The sequence below is a fragment of the Solanum tuberosum genome, unplaced genomic scaffold, assembly GCF_000226075.1.
Source record: "Solanum tuberosum cultivar DM 1-3 516 R44 unplaced genomic scaffold, SolTub_3.0 scf00734, whole genome shotgun sequence".
NCBI classification, from domain to species: Eukaryota; Viridiplantae; Streptophyta; class Magnoliopsida; order Solanales; family Solanaceae; genus Solanum; species Solanum tuberosum.
In genome coordinates this window covers 15313-32568 of record NW_006239648.1, presented here as the reverse complement: position 1 = coordinate 32568, position 17256 = coordinate 15313, and the positions used below count along the sequence as shown (strand labels likewise).

The window sequence follows — 17256 nt, the reverse complement described above, 5'->3', positions numbered from 1 at the left end:
TACATGTGTTAGTATATTTTGTGAAAGTGTCCACTACAAAAAAGTATGAATGGCGTTAAAGGTTCACAAGTTAGAGAATTGGATTGAGGTTATCGGAAAAAAGATAAGAATTCTTTAGTTTTTCTAATTTAGCCAAAATATATGTTAGGCGCTGATAATGTGATACCTTATTTATTATTTTTCAACTAGTATTTATCATACTTATTGAACTTTTTGATATTATATTGTGCCTATAAAATAATTTTTATTCGTGATTTTCTTTATGTTATGCTTGATGATTATGCTATTGTTTTAATCAAAAAGTAATTTTTTTTTTGAAATGATTTTTTTATAACATTTTATTAATATAATATTTGATTTCATATGCACATACAGATATTGAAAACAAATAATAACCATTCAGTATTCAGATTTGGAGTCAACATCTTACTATTCGGATGTGTATTCAAATCTAGACACCTATCTCTTAATGCAAATCTTAATGTTTAGACGTGTATTTAGATTCAAAGATCTTAATCTTAATGAGAACAAATGAGGCCAAAATTGGGGTCTAAACTGATTGGATTCAGTTTACGCTTTTGAGAAACAAGTTAGGATTATGAGAGAATAGAAAAGAAGAGGAGAAGGAGCAATGAATCATCAAGTTCTTGAAACTAGGCTCGTGGATTTCGTCAAGAGGTGATCCCTTGAGGTATGTGAGTCAACACAACGTTGGATTCGTTCACCCACGCGCCAAACATGTTTTATTCAGTGTAATTTCGTCCTAAAAAAGATTGAGAATTTGATGTTTTTGAGTTGTATTCTTAAATTGTTTTGGTTCTTGAATTTGGGATGAGATTGAGGAGTTCTTGAGAGTTTAAGATCAATTATTAGAGTTGTTTTGAGTTAGATTCTTGTGTATATGTTGTGGGTACCTGAATTTAAAGTGATATGGAGACAAAAAACCGAGTTTAGGCAAATTGGGGCTAGAAAACGAAGAAGGAACAAGTCGGCAGAATCTGGGTACCAGGTCCACGTCGCGGACCTGTTCCTCAGATTTGGAAAATCCTTCCTCGCGTCGCGGAGCGGTCACGGATTGTTCTGCCTCAGAAATTATTTTCGCGACCAAAAATTTAAATACACCTCAGCGTCGCGGACTAGTTTCCAGGCAGTGATTTCTTGATCTTTTCTTATGTTTAGCTATCTAAAATCACTCCTAAACATCATGAGATCTTCCCTATCACAAATCACAATCCTTGAATCCATAATTCAATTCAAGGAAAGTTAAGAGTCAAGTCAAGAGAAGTTAAGATCCAAGTCAAGAGAAGTTAAGATCCAAGTCAAGAGAAGTTAAGATCCAAGTCAAGAGAAGTTAAGATCCAAGTCAAGAGAAGTTAAGATCCAAGTCAAGAGAAGTTAAGATCCAAGTCAAGAGAAGTTAAGATCCAAGTCAAGAGAAGTTAAGATCCAAGTCAAGAGAAGTTAAGATCCAAGTCAAGAGAAGTTAAGATCCAAGTCAAGAGAAGTTCTTAAAGTAAAAGAGCCTTTGAGCTAGTTTTCAGTTAAAAAGTAAATGTTTTCACATTTGAGCAAGAAAGGAAACTTTTATTTCCAAAAAGAACCTTTGAGCTAGTTTTCAGTAAAGAGTAAATGCTTTCACAATTAAGCAAGAGAGGAAACTGAGATTTTCGAGATAGCCTTTGAGCTAAGTTTTGAGCAATTATCTCAAACCACAGAAAGAAGTTGTGTTTTTAAACATAAAGAGCTAGTATATTTTGGGAGTAGTATTGAGCACCGATATAGAGGAGAGTTCAGAAAACTCCGAGCCGCCATAAACCATGTAGCTATCATGGATAGAAAAGGGTCATACTTTTTAGATAATTCCTTTAGTGCTTTTTTAGCATAAGACTAGTGGATCCACTTAGTAGTTCAAGTTTTATACCCCCGACAAGGTATAAGACGTCCCTGGCAGTGTGAGGTAAAATGTTGTATCATCACGATAGCTCTTAATTGATGGTTGTCGGTTAGAGAAACTCCCACAACGGTATTTTGTATTTTATATACATCAGAAATATTTGTATTTTCATATACAAACAGAGTTCATATTGTATATTTGCATACATGCAGAGTTATTATTGTATTTCTAAATACACAGAGTTGAAAACCATGTTTTAAAGTTGTTCTTTATACTGCTTTTATTTACATTGTTTTATATTGAAATCAGTTGAGTTGAGTTGAGTTGAGCCAGGTAAGTTCTTCAGTTCCTTTCAAGCTTATGTCTTGTTTTAGAATTCCCCTCGCATACTCGTACATTCAATGTACTGATGCCAGTTGGCCTGCATCTTCTTATGATGCATGCAGACACAGGTAACCAGGATCAACATCCATCGCCTCGTTGATCCAGTTGAGCACTGAGAGTCAGTTGGTGAGCCTTCTAACTTTTCGGAGGATCCTTTTTTTTGCTTTCAATATTTTAGTTCATTAGGATGTCATGGGTCTTGTCCCGACATCCATCTCAGTTGTTTAGAGGCTTCATAGACAGAGTTAGTTGATGTTAGTTCATGAGTCTTTACTTTCCCTTTTCAGTTAAGTTGAGACTTGAGTTGCCACTTTGGTAGTGAATGATATTTATTACATTCTAAGTTATTATTGAGCAGTTCAGTTTATTTTTTAAAAGTATATTTATCTTTAGTAAAGTCTTTCGCTGAGTAAGTAAGCCAAGCCAAGGGTTCACATGGGGCCAGCAATGATTCTCGAGTGTCGGCCACGTCCAGGGTGTAGGCTCAGGGCGTGACAAAAAATACTTTAAAGAAATAAAAATACTTTCAGAAAGAGTCTTTTTCACTACCCAATTAACTACTCATACGTACAATGTATGTTATTTATTTATGTCATTTATTAAATTAATAAATTATATTATCTTGAGCCGTAGTTATAAATTTTTTTGTCGAAATTGAAGATTTGGCTTTTCATTATTCAATACAAATTATTATATTTGTCAATTTCCTCCATATATCAGCTCACACTTTTGCATTACTCTTCTTTTACTCAACATACTTCCTTATTTATGTTTAGTTAAATATATTCTACTAATTTTTCCTTCTCTTCCTCTTATTACAATTTTACATTTTTCTTTCCAATTTATTGATACTATTTTTCCTAAATTTTGTCTTCCTTTTTTAATAGAAGTTGTGTGCAATCCATATTATAATGCAAAAGGAAAATTGACTTTATAGTGTTTTCAAAAATATAGATATAATTATTGTTATGCATTTCATGTTTTCTTTATATATATACTATTGAATGTTGGTGTATAGTTTGAAAGTTTCTCAATTAATTGCAGGGATTATTGTGAGGCATGATTGATTAAACTCATTAGAAATACATATTCTTATTATGCTTATAGTTTGAAATTTGAGGGTATCTGTTTTGATTTCTTATCTTATACATGTTTTCCAATTTATATTGCAATCAAAAGTTTAAAAAAAAAAAATTATACATAAATTTATAAATATAGACATATATTATGCAAGCATATAATATGGGATATATGTGTAATGCACGTGTCCAGATAATCCTACTATTAAAAGTAGAAAGCTCTAATATGCAAAGTTGAATTACAATATTTCCCTACACCAAATTAATTTTTTATTAAATATTTGATAAAATCATAATATTTTAATTACATAATTTTTTCTTAATTATTATTATATGTTAAAAGCTCTTACATCTTCTCCGAACTATTGTTCATTGTACCTTCCACTTTTAATATTATTTATCCCTATCTTTTCACATGATCTGCAGTCTTTCTATAGAGTTCATAATCCACCATGGAGTTTTATCCACATTTGAATTTCTTTCTTAATATTTGCATTTCATCATTTCATTTTCTTTATGCTAAGTTTTATCTACTGGCTTAATCTTTTCTCGCAGGTAACAATATCATATAATGCTAGCAAGGTAGCATGACTTAGTTGGTCCAAGACTATTTCATGGTTGCTAGGATGGAACACTTGTAATACCCTTCCTTGTATAGCTTGGACTTGCATGATAGTATGCCTTCTGTGGTAGCATGGTCTAGCCTAGTATGGTGCTATTCCTTTGGTAGCTTGGTCTAGCCTAATAGGGTGTTATTCCTTGGTAGTCTAGAAATGATGAATAGTAATCATTTAAGTATGATAGCCTAAAGTGGTACTTAGTATGGGTAGGATTATGGGGTCTTATCCATGCATCACACAAGTATGACTTGAAACTACTTATTAAATGTTCTCTTATATGTTGTATGCTTAGCTTGGATTGTTGCTATAGTTGCCATCCTTGATATGTTGACTAAAGGTGAAGGTTCCCTTGTTTACGAGAATTAAGCTAAGGATGAGATCATGAGATGGTAAGTATGATTATGATGACCAAAGGGGATACTTAGCATGGATGGATTATGGGGTCTTATCCATGCATTGCACAAGTAGACTTGGAGGTTACTTATGATTATGAAGTGGTTTTCTTATGATATTAAGGTCTAAGTATTGACTATGTATGTGCTGAATTTAATAGTTTTTATGCAAAACAGTACTATCCCTTCGATTGAAAAAAAACAAAAAAAGGCATAGAAGAATGGCAAGCAAAAGAAGGAAAACAATATTTTGTTAAAGAAAAACAAATTATTACTAATAATATTGCATAAGCAACAAAGTTAAAAATTGAATTACTAAATTAATCTTAAATTGCTGATTATATATATATGAAGAATCCTATTTGTTTTTAATTTATAAGCTATTTTTTTTATTGCTTATAAATTATAATAATCTAAAAGTCATTATTATTATTCCAATCTTTCAACTGTTCTATTACTAACTAATGAGGAGAAGCCCAAAACGTACTATCATAACTATTCAAACTTTTTCATAGTTAACAATGCTAAAAAAAAAGAATTTTAAAAGTCACTATACATATTAGTAGAAATATATCTCATGTTTTTTTTTCCTTCCAAATTCAGAATTAGCATTTCAATTTTCTTTGTTTATTCTTAAGATTTTTGGTTGTGCTTATGTTTTATTTTTAAAAAAGACGTTACAAATATTAGAACTAGGCTATATTAGTATAAATAAAAATGATAATATTAAAAGAGGATGTCTTATCTAATGATATTATATTAAAGACTACTTATCATATATATTTAATGATAAAAAGCTTCACATAACATACATTCATCATCTTAACAAGAATCTTAATTCCTCTTAATTCCTCTGGTGATGACTTGCCAAATGATAGATAACGTAAACATTAATATTTAATAGAGGATATATATGATTTAATTAAATCCTATTAATTGTCAAACTTTTTGATTTCCTTTGGTTAACAATTAGTATCAATGATGAATTTAAGCTAAATTCTTGTATAAATGAACATTAAGAATGTTCCTAATTCTCAACGGTCATTGAATGAAATAATAGTTGATAACTACAACATAAAAATTAAGGTATGTAGAAATTTTCTTTTGCAGTCAAATCGGAGCCATTTAATCATCTTTGTATACTCATTTTGGTATGGTTACTTGTTATATATCACATTTTTGGACCTAATAACATAAAAATTAATCATTACTTTAATTACCAAACCAAGTTTTGTTGTCCAAATTTTGCAGGTTCATGGAATGTTTAATCATTTTGCATACGATAAAGAAGTTATTTAAATAAATTGACTGTTCATATATTTCAAATTATATAATTTTTTGTTGAAAAGTTTGTGATACTCATTACAATGTGATTTGATATAACTCATACCTTATATAATATTTTCACAGAACTCAATTGTGCCAACATATTTTTATTGTGTCTTCTTTAGATGCAGAGGTTGGAAATGCAATTCACAGAGGTTAATATGAGAACAATTATAACTCTAGGACAATTAAAAATAGAAAGTATCTGAAAATAGAATGGTACCTCTGTTTCCTTCCACAAATAATGCAATGAACTCTTCTGGAGATCAAGATTAACAAGCCTTCTGGGATTAAAATTTTCTGGCAATAACTTCCAAGTATAATGACGCCAATCAAACCAACACAAGTTGTTGGGCAGGTACTCAATAGAGTCATCTTCTGAATCACTTAGGGAAGCCCATGGATAAAGCCGTATGTGTAATATCCTAAGCCTTTGCATATTTTTCATTGCCTCTTTGCTAAAGTTTAGTTTTTTAGATATACATAACCAGATTATTTCCATTTCCGTTGTCCCCTATAAAAAATCATGAATCAACATGTCATGTACAATCCACTTATCAATATCATTGTTTTCTTACTCTACCCCCGAATGCTAATTTTTATAATGTTTTATATTATTTATTATTGTACTTGAAGAGCCACCACCATCAAATAAAATTTTAGGTACAAATATTAGTTAAGAGAAATGCTTTGCGTAGTTAATTTTATTTGTTAATGATACACTTTTTGAGAATTTTATTAGACTCAAGTTAAAAAGTTTTTCATGCGCTCATAAAACAAAATGGTAACTGAAATAATGCCAATAACTGTCATCTTTTAAATGAGAAAAAAAATAATCGATCATTGAATTAGTAAGGTAAGTATTGGCCCTCCTAAATTTTATTTTTTCATTACTAAATTTTTACTAATAAAAAATTACTTAGGGTAAATAAATGGGTGATATTAGCTTTTAAAAAATTATTGATTAAATTAGTATGAACAAATTAAATACTATATAAATTTCAAGTTAATCCAAAGAATGATATAAGATTAAATATATTAAGTGGCTATTAGAATAATTCATAACTTATTAACATGAGATAAACAAACTAGGTAGTGTGGATTTGAAACAACTTAAATGACTTGTGCGTCAGTATATGAAGCTAGAGGAACAGAGTATATATATATATATATATATATATATATATCTTTGAAATATGAATACTATTGCATTTTGTTTAGCTTACTTACCATATTGTTCATCATCACATCTTCGAAATCTTCAACATTCCATATTCTACTATAATTTCCAGAATCTTTTTGCATTTTCACTATGTATTTGCCCATATCTTGAATCAAGTCATGCATTTCAACTCTATTATTTTCAGTGATGAACACAAGGGATTTGTCAATTAGGACATCCAATATGTCTTCAGCTCCAGAATTGTAGGTCTCAACAATTTGTATGACTGCTTCTCTTCCATGGCAACGGAAGAAACATATGATATCAAGAAATACCTTTTGCTCTTCGCGCTCCAACCCATCATAACTTATTTTGAGTTTTTCAACAATTTCTGAATTAGACTTCTTCTTTATTTTGTCTACAATTTTTTCCCACTTATCTACGCCTTTCTTATGCAACATAGAACCCCACACCTTGAGGGCTAAAGGAAGGCCTTTAGCGTAATTTACCACTTCCAACGAGAAATTCTTAAAACACGCATCTGGAACTTCTTTTTTGAAAGCATGTTGATTGAACAATTGCATAGCTTCATGATCAGGTAGTGTACGCACTTCATATATTGCATCATTATTCTCTATCAGTTTTCTATTTCTAGTTGTTACAATAACTCTGCTTCCATTACCAAACCAATCAACATCACCTGCTAAATACTCCAAATGATCACCATGATCTATGTCATCAAGCACAATCAACACCTTCATAGAACAAAGTCTGCGCTTAATCATGCTCTTCCCAGCATACTTATTATCGACATAATCATCTTTTTTTCTTAACAGTTTAGAGAGAAGGATATTTTGTAAAGAATGTAATTGATTCTCTCTTGCTTTTTCTTTAACATCCCCTAGAAAACAAGCTGCATCAAATTGATCAGATAGATTATCAAAGATGGTTGTTGCTATCGTCGTTTTACCAATTCCGCCTGTTCCCCAAATTCCTACAATCCGAACATTATTGATTTCTATTTGAAGTAGGGATGTTAGTTTCTCTAAATGAGCATTTATTCCCACAACATCTTGCAAATTAGATAAACTAGCACTCTTGCAAAGTTTGGAAGAGATGTGGTCGACGATCTGATCAATTTTCATCGATTGATTAATCCTACATAAATTAGAGATTCATTGTTGACAATGTGAACAAGTCAAGTATTAGAAAGTATTTTCATAATTTTAATGTTCAATAGCGTATTAAATAGGAAACATTATAATTCAGGGTAATATATAGAAACATATTGTTATTTTTTTTCATCAAAAGCAATTATTTGTTTCCAACTCACTTGTCATCAATATCATGTCCCTTTAGATCTGCGGCAACAGTTAGAGCATTCCTCCATCCTTGAACCTTCTGCATCCCTTCAACATTATCCTTATACCTCGATTCGTGTTTGGCAAATGCTTCTGCAAAGCTCTCAATTTGGTATCGAATATGTGATGGATCCACATAATAGAAGACCGGTATAACTGTTTGTCCATTTTCTTTCTCCTTGCATTCCATAATCTTCACTAGTTCATTCAAGCACCACCTTGACATAGCATAATTTTTTGAGAAAATGATTACAGCAACTTGAGACTCTTCTATCGCTTGCACGAGTTCTTCTGAGATGGAATCGCCATCCTCTAGCCTTTCATCATCTAGAAAGGTGAATATTCCCCTATTTTTCAAACCTTTGTACAAGTGACTCGTAAAATTATTCCGGGTATCATCTCCTCTGAAACTTAGAAAGACACCGTACTTCCATCGAGGACAGTATTGTGAATTACTCGCAGAAGAAGATGATGCCATAGATTCAATTAATTGTCTGAAAAGAAAAACTAAAGTCTATGGATCGGATGAGATCAATTGAATGATGAACAAATTAGTTATATAGAGGAAAGAAGAAATAAACATTCCAGTCAACTAATAATATTAACAGGAAATTTCTTAATGTCTGTCTACTTAGTCAACGCATTAATTATTTAAGGGAAAATGATGAGGGCAACTTGAGAGTCTTTGAAAGCTTTCAAGAGTTCTTCTAGAAATCGCCATTCTCTAGCCTTTTATCAATTTAAATAAAAAAGGTGACTATTCTCCTCTTTGTTAAAAGTTCGTACAAATAACGCGTAATTGTTTTATGAGTATCTTCATCTCTCAGTAGTCAACTAATACATTTACATTGAATATTACTCATCCATAGTAAGTAGTAGGAAATTTCTTCACGCCTTCCACGCATTTATATTTGATTGTGACACATGGATTAAAGTGCTGACAATTGTGCATGAAGTTAACGAATTCCAACAAAAATTGGGAAAACGTCACCCAACTAGCAAAAGGACAATAAAAACTGAAAAAGACCGAAGAGGCAAACCAAATTTTACATCAAATTTGGTGTTAGCACTATTTTTTGTGTAATCAACTCTAATCCATTGCATCAAATTTTATAACAAAAAGGAATAAATTTTTCTCTCTCTTCATTATTATATTATTATTTTTTATTTCATTTATATTTTCTTATTTCATAAAACAAATTCTTTCTAAAACATTCACCATATATAATTCATATTATTTCCTTTTATAATCGTTTAATATAAAATTATTTTGTACCATAATTTTTCAAATAATATAAATTACTAGCAAATATTATACATTATACATAATAATGGATAATACAAATAAAAGTGAAATCATTAATGAAATACAATTAAATAAAAATTATATAATTGAAAACATTATTTTAAATTCTACATAAATATTCAACTTTCAAGATTACTACTATGCTCTCATAAATGCTCTATTATGCATTACGTAGTTTAAAATGAGCTTCTTTGTCCTTTATTTTTTTATATCGAGCTAGAAATTGTTGAAATTGATAATTTTCATCTATTGCCATTTCCACGGTCGGAGTTGGACCTTTCGACGCATCTTGAATTGGTGCATTAAGATCACATTCATCCTCAATTATCATGTTGTGCATGAAGTTAATATATCATGTAGCACTTCTTTTCTCCAAAAATGTGATGGTCCTATTTAAATGTAGAATTTGACATATATATACAACGTTATTTTCCGAAGAAGGATGTCCAACTTTAAATATATATCAGTATGATGAAATAATACATTTCAAAATGTTAATCAAAGTTCATATGGTTTGACTCTAAACAAAAAACTATGACAAGCAAATAGGAACAAAGGGAGTAAATTAAAAAATGGTAATGCTAAATGGCTAAAAAATTTGGCCAGAAATTTTAAAATTCTATAATATCCTTTTTATTTTAAATAAACTGATTCATTTTTTTTAATTAAAATGTATTAAAGTTAAAAGGGTAAAAATGTTCAAAAAAGTAAAATAATATAGTGTGAAATATGTTATTTTACCATTCTGGCCAAAAGAATTTTTCCTATGTGTATATTTACTCTACTAAACACACCCCAAATCCTAAATTTGGTGTAAAATTTGGTGTTTTGAGCTCCAACCCACACCAATTTTTACACCAAATTTGGTGTGTGAATAGTGTTACACCAAATTTGGTGTAACACTATTCACACACCAAATTTGGTGTAAAAATTGGTGTGGGTTGGAGCTCAAAACACCAAATTTTACACCAAATTTAGGATTTGGGGTGTGTTTAGTAGAGTAAATATACACATAGGAAAAATTCTTTTGGCCAGAATGGTAAAATAACATATTTCACACTATATTATTTTACTTTTTTGAACATTTTTACCCTTTTAACTTTAATGCATTTTAATTTTAAAAAAAATCAGTTTATTTAAAATAAAAAGGATATTATAGAATTTTAAAATTTCTGGCCAAATTTTTTAGCCATTTAGCATTACCATTTTTTAATTTACTCCCTTTGTTCCTATTTGCTTGTCATAGTTTTTTGTTTAGAGTCAAACCATATGAACTTTGATTAACATTTTGAAATGTATTATTTCATCATACTGATATATATTTAAAGTTGGACATCCTTCTTCGGAAAATAACGTTGTATATATATGTCAAATTCTACATTTAAAGGATATATATTTAAAGTTGGACACCCTTGATAAAAGTTATGCATTTGGCGCAATGGTAATGAGTGTCCAATTGAATGATGGAGTTTCGGGTTTGAACCCAAATAGCACAATATTTTTTTTTAATTTTATTTTGACAGTCACACACAATTATTCTTGAACACCCTTAATAAAATTTCCGACTCCACTACTAGGTGTGAGAGCCATGCGCCTTACAAGGCGTGGCCTCACACGTGCCTTTCTTTTTACATTGTTAACCGCGTTAAAAAAATTGGGTTATGGTGTGGGGATCATGTGCCTTTACCCCTTTGCTCTTTAATCTTTTTTGTTGTTCTTTTGGAATTTTGGCCAAAAAAAACAAAAAAAAACTTGCCCTTATTGCTCTGGACTACAAAATGGACAGCTAAAAGTACAATAGGATGAAGCTTCAAAGAAAAAGAGTATCCCAAATGAGAAGAAACAAAATATTTGGAGAAGTTAAATAGAATTATTGTAATGAGCGGAGCCACTTTGCGTGAAGGGTGGTTTGGTGCACACACATCGCTAGAAAATTATGTGGTATATTAAGATTAAATATTACTCTATTATTATAAGTGTATATTTAATTTTTGGAAAAATCTTTTTGGCCAGAAAATGTGGACAGAATTTGACCAGAATGGTATTTTACCTATGTAATTCTACCTTTTTGAATATTTTTACCCTTTTAACTATAATACATTTTAATTAAAAAAAAAGATCAGTTTATTTTAAAATAAAAAAGATATTATAAAAATTTTAAATTTTTGGCCAAATTTTCTGGCCATTTAGCATTATTCTTAATTTTTTACACCCTTAACATAACTAAGAAAAATATTTGCATACCTTTTGCTAAATTTCTAACTCCGCTACGGTATTTATTGCTCCTCAAGTACAAACACCAACCTCCCTTTATCCTCTCTGCCAAAAATTGATTGAAATTTGTCTTTTATTTTAGAGGAAGCAAAGACGACTTTGACTTTAAAAACTCTACTGGAATGGAAGATGTAATTATTGATATTTTTTCAAAAAAGTTTTTTGTGTCTAGTGTAATTTTTTACCATACATTCTAAAAAACCATCAAAGGATGTGGTGGAGCGGATTATAAGGTTGCTCCTCACTTAATCAGAGGTTTCGGGTTCGAGCCTTCGGTATGGAAAAATTCTTGGTGTGGAGTGCTTTTCCTCCAAATGGGCCCTACGTGACGCGAATTTAGAATAGTCGAGCTCCAATGCGGGTACCGGACATCGGATCAAAAAACCAAAAATAAAAATAAAAATATGTTCTAAGAAATTTCGGCCCACAAATCCAATGGTTCTGTCAGTGATGTCTGCCATGGGAGAGGAACAGATTTGTGGTATCAAGGACATTGGCCCTAAGTAGCTGCAGATGGTATTGGTGTATGTTTTCAGAGTTTCTAAAAAATATGTATTAAGTAGAAGAACCAAAACTTGTTTACTTTCTCTTGCAGTTGCAGTTGTTCTAGATAACTGCTATTCAACTATATGTGTTGTGATTGGATTCTTGTACTCACTATGGTATTTCCTTTACTCTGATATTGCTACCTTTCTAGTATCGTCTGGACATAAAAGCTTGCTTCTGTATCTTAACGCTATTTAAAAAAAAAAAAAAAAAAAAAAAAATCTATCGCAATTGAATATATATGAGTACGTTTCACCATCTCTTAAATTTCTATGACTTAAAATTTTGTACAAAATTATTAATTAGTAAGACACTATGTAATTATTTCAAATTATAAGGTGAATTAGTATTTATGGTTGAAACTATAAACTATAAAGTGAATTAGACTTGACTTCGCAATGAATTGATGAAGTCAAGTCGTGTTGTCGGTGACATAAAAATTACCCTTCTTTTTTCTTTGCACTTTTATTTGCTTGTACTTTTAGTGTTCATTAATTGTGTGCATATTGCATTAAAGTTTTCAAGAAATTTCCTACCTACTTCTACTAATGTACATATTTATTATAGTAATTTTTTTGACCGGTTATTTATCTTCAATACAATGAGGTCTACTATTCATGCTTGACCAGTCACAAAGAAATTGCTAGGACATTAGCTTACCATTTCAAAAAAACAAGGCCCACAATTTGTTAGGTAAAGTTTCACTTTATGTCTTTCTTTTTAGATTATTTTTCTTGAGAAATGTTTTGATTCTAAAGTGAGTTCTAATGGATATCAATAAAATCGATATGATGTTTCAAGTCAAATTGGTAAGGTAATGTCTAGCCTCCCTTACTTGTACTCTTTTTTTTTCAAATCCCTTACTTGTACTTATTCTTATTGATATCTTTTTATTTTTAATAAAAGATTGATGGACACTTTATCTAGCGGTAAATTTGCTAAAAAAATAGGAGATTTTTAGTTCCTTTTGCCAGCAAGATGAATAATTTTTAAAAAAAGAAGAGAAAATTCAATATCATAATTCAATGTTTCTGATAGCAATGATAGGTAGGTTCATCTCTTTTGACAACTCTAATTCTAATTCACACAACTCCAGTGGAATACGTTTGATTCCTGGAAATAGTTCCTTTTGCTCCGTTAGCTGGTGTAAGAGAGATGTCGTGTCACCTTTACTAATATATAAGAGAACGGATTATTACATACACAAGTTCTTTTGCGAATCTCTTTCTCAGGCAGAGGAAATATGTGCCCTTCATATGCAGTATAACGCGAAACTCCAAGTTTGCACTGCATACAGTAAAACATAGACGTTACTTATTGCTTTCATAAAGATTGAAGTCAACAAGCTAGGCAACAGACAGCTCCTTAGATTTGAGTAGTTAAATGCAATTAATTAGTGAGATGTGCACTCCTTACTGTATCGTTGCAGCTCGATGAGTCCCTTCTCTGTTGACAACATCTACGACTCCAACGATATTCAAGACCTTCATATACATAGTTTTTGTTTATTGATGCAGAAGTATTAAAACTAACGCGTCCCACATTAAGTTTTTGGTTTTTAAGGTAGAGATTTCCCGAAATATAAAAATGAAGTAACAGAGTTGAGTTGTTCTGAAATATATATATATATATATTGAATTAATTTCAGAAAATAAATTAAATTAAAAACTTGAATAACGCTAAAAGATATTGTAAATCAATTAAGGAATAAAATGTTTTTTTTTTCGAAAGTAGAATACAAGTGTAAAATTAAATTAAATTTCATGAGTGAGAAAATTTTATAATTCTTTTTGGAAATTATAATATACGAAAAGTAATAGACAAGGATATATAGAATCTCTTTATTTTACTCTTCATATTTTTATTCCTTAAATATATAGTGTTAACCAATAATTATGCACAAATCATTATCATATTTCAAAATATGAAAAGGTAACATTTTAAGTTTTATTTATGCAGGATGATTGATATGTGAGTTCGCTGGATTTGAATTTTTATTTTTGAGATATTATTACAATTATTATCTACACATATTTAAAGTTTAGTATTTGTTTGATAATATTATTTAATTATTAGATAAATTTTGAAATTGTTAATAAATTAATAGTTAGGATTACATTTATCAACATTGCACGGGAACATATACTAGTTAAAAAAGAAAGAAGAGAAGATGTTGACCAAAAAAAAAAGTATAAATTGGAAAAAAGTGAGAGTACCATTTATTAGACGACTAGACACCACTTTTCAAGGAATGCTGTTATTAGCAAATTCCTTAAACAATTAAAAAAGAAGAAGGAAAGTTTGTGAGAAAGAAATAGTGAATTACATGGCCCTACTTGAATGGGAAAAAAAAAGAATCAACAAAAATAAATAAAGACTAGAGGAGGACAAAAGTTTATGGCTATTTTTATTAATTAAAAGAAGTAGAAAATTCCTCCAAAGACCACCTACCCACCCTACACCAAAACTTCACAATAATACATAAACAATGGACAACTACAAATACAAGTGGATGTGTTTGTAAGGAGGAAAATATGTTCAAAAAAATGTTTGATTTTCTTATGTTTAATTGATCAAAAATATATTTTTTTAAAATATTGTTCTTAACACTCACCTTGAAACTAACTAGATTAAGTATCAGTTGTTACTTTTCGAACTATCATTATCTACTCAAGTAGATATACTTTAATACGTAAATAATGATAGTTTAAATAGGAAAAAGAGACGTAGAATGTGAAACACCCCCCCACACACATAACAAAAGAGCAAAAGAAAACGTGTTTTTAACACTAATCTTTAATTTTGTATGAAGTTAATATAGAAATTAAGGACTCTACTTGAATGGAAAAGAAGAATCAACAACTATATAAAAAGACCAGACGAGGACAAAAGCTTTAAAAAATTCCTCCTAAGACCACCTACCCACGCTGCACGAAAACTTCACAATAATACATACACAATGGACAGCTAAAAATACAAGAGGAAAATATGTTTGAAAAAATAAATTTAAATTTGTCTTTAATTACACAAAAAGCAGACGACTTTGACTTTAAAAACTCCTACTTGAATGGATGATGTAATTATTGCTATTTTTTCAAAAAACTTTTTGCGTCTAGTGTAATATTTTACCATACATTCTAAAAAACCACAAAGGATGTGGTGGAGCGGATGGGGCTGCTCCTCACTTAACCACATATTTAGAGTTCGAATCCTGGATATAGAAAAATCTTTGGTAGGGAGCGCTTTTCTCCAAATGAGGCCCTACGTGGCGTGAATTCAGAATAGTCGAGCTCTAATGCGGTATGAGACACTAGATAAAAAACCAAAAAATAAAATAGAAAATATATTCTAAGACAACCAACATTGAGTACTACTTCAGGTTACTTTTGACGAGCAAACTATCTTTTTTAGTTCATACATATATAAATTGAAGTTTGAGGCTAATAACTCAATCTCATTCTTAACTTTTATATTCTTGCATTACTTAAGTATCTTCATTTGTAATATCATTATAGAAAATACTATAAACTCTACGATGATCATAGAATACCTAGTTTTCTCTAGTTTTTTTTTTCTTCATGGTTGTTAAGTAGTAGAGGTTTATTATTGCAATAGGTTCGGTAAGGTAAGGTCTAGCCCTCATTGCTTGTACTCTTCTCTTCGAAGGTTCTTTTATTTATTAATGAAAAAAAAAGTACTACACTAAAAGTAGTACAGGAATTCTATGTTGCTCAGACTCTCTAAAAATATCAATGGATACGTGTTGAATCCTCCAAAAGCTGAGGATTCGACAAGAGTGTGACAACATTTTTGGAGAATTTGAGCAATATATATAGCTGGAATTGCTCTGGACTACTTAATCCGCCTGCTAGAGTGACCATTTTCTTGTTGCGCAAATTCATCTGCAAACGGAAGAGTATGTGATTATATTTCGACAAAATTCAAATAGAATGAATTATTGAATACCCAAATTCTTTCTCAGGCCAAGAGTCGAGTTGTTCTGTTACAAAGTGCCTTTCACAGGCAGAATCACCAGTGGCGGAGCCAGGAATTTCACAAAGAGGGTCCAAAAGTTAAACAACAAAAGCTCTTTTTTAAAAGGAAAAAATAATTGTTTCAAGTGAGATTTAAAAGGAAAAAATACTATGGGTCCTACAAAGAAGAAGATGCTAACACAAATGTAATTTAGGAGAAACTCACATTTAAAGGTATAATTCCGATAGTTTTTCCTATTTTTAATTTATTTCTAGAGTCTGGTGGAGTTTTTTTAGTATAACTTTTGTTGTTTTCTATATTTTTTTAGTGTCCAATGTAGTCTTTTGTGTTGCATGTTTAATATTTTGAGGGGACTTTCTTGATGTTTAAAGTTAAATATTTTTCCCGTTGTTTCTGTTTAAATCTATCAAAAAGTGTTTGATAAATAATTTATGGATTAACATTTGACAAACTTAAAAGGACCAAAACTGTTAATCAGTTCCAACAAGCTGTTATTTAAACTGCATTAACCGGAGCCCCTATGACGGGTACCATACACTGGATGGGAAAAAACTAGAACTTGTTAAAAACAATTTAAAGTAATGGAGATATAGATGTTTGTATTACTTTATCAAGATCGATTTCAACAAGAAACAACAGACAGTTGGATAAAAAAGATCATGTACATTCTTAATTTGAAACGATCACATCACATCTAACCCTGAATTGGTGCATGCAGTTTTGAGAGGAAAAGGCTTCTACGTAACATTTGGTATGATACTCAAGGACTCAATATTTTTCAAGAAATTAGAAAAATCATAAGCCTTTATCTCTGCTACAATTAGTATTCTGTTATTATCCGATGTAATGAGCAAGTTAACACAAATTTTGTTGCTTTTCTACACCTTCAGGAGAGTGAACAAACCTCAACTTCACC

The 17256-nt window shown here is 30.5% G+C and overlaps 1 protein-coding gene and 1 long non-coding RNA gene across 4 annotated transcripts in view; both read right to left on the bottom strand.

Moving 5' to 3' along the window:
• Nucleotides 1-8816, bottom strand: part of LOC102596421 (TMV resistance protein N-like) — a 15003-nt gene extending 6187 nt beyond the window's left edge. For all 3 annotated transcript variants that reach the window (XR_001472447.1, XR_001472448.1, XM_015305282.1), the window contains exons 1-3: nucleotides 8191-8816; nucleotides 6926-8015; nucleotides 5919-6209 (exon numbers count right to left, since the gene is read on the bottom strand). Coding sequence is in view for 1 of the 3 variants with exons in the window: in XM_015305282.1 (XP_015160768.1) it covers nucleotides 5919-6209; nucleotides 6926-8015; nucleotides 8191-8696 (1887 nt within the window). In the remaining 2 variants the exon portion in view is untranslated. The remainder of the gene's footprint in view (nucleotides 1-5918; nucleotides 6210-6925; nucleotides 8016-8190) is intronic.
• Nucleotides 8817-13353: 4537 nt separating this feature from the next.
• On the bottom strand, nucleotides 13354-17255 carry LOC102594774 (uncharacterized). Its single transcript, XR_368940.2, has 3 exons — nucleotides 17245-17255; nucleotides 13761-13828; nucleotides 13354-13631 (listed from the first exon to the last, which is right to left on the bottom strand). It is a non-coding gene; the product is annotated as an uncharacterized lncRNA (long non-coding RNA).
• Nucleotide 17256: the final 1 nt, after the last annotated feature.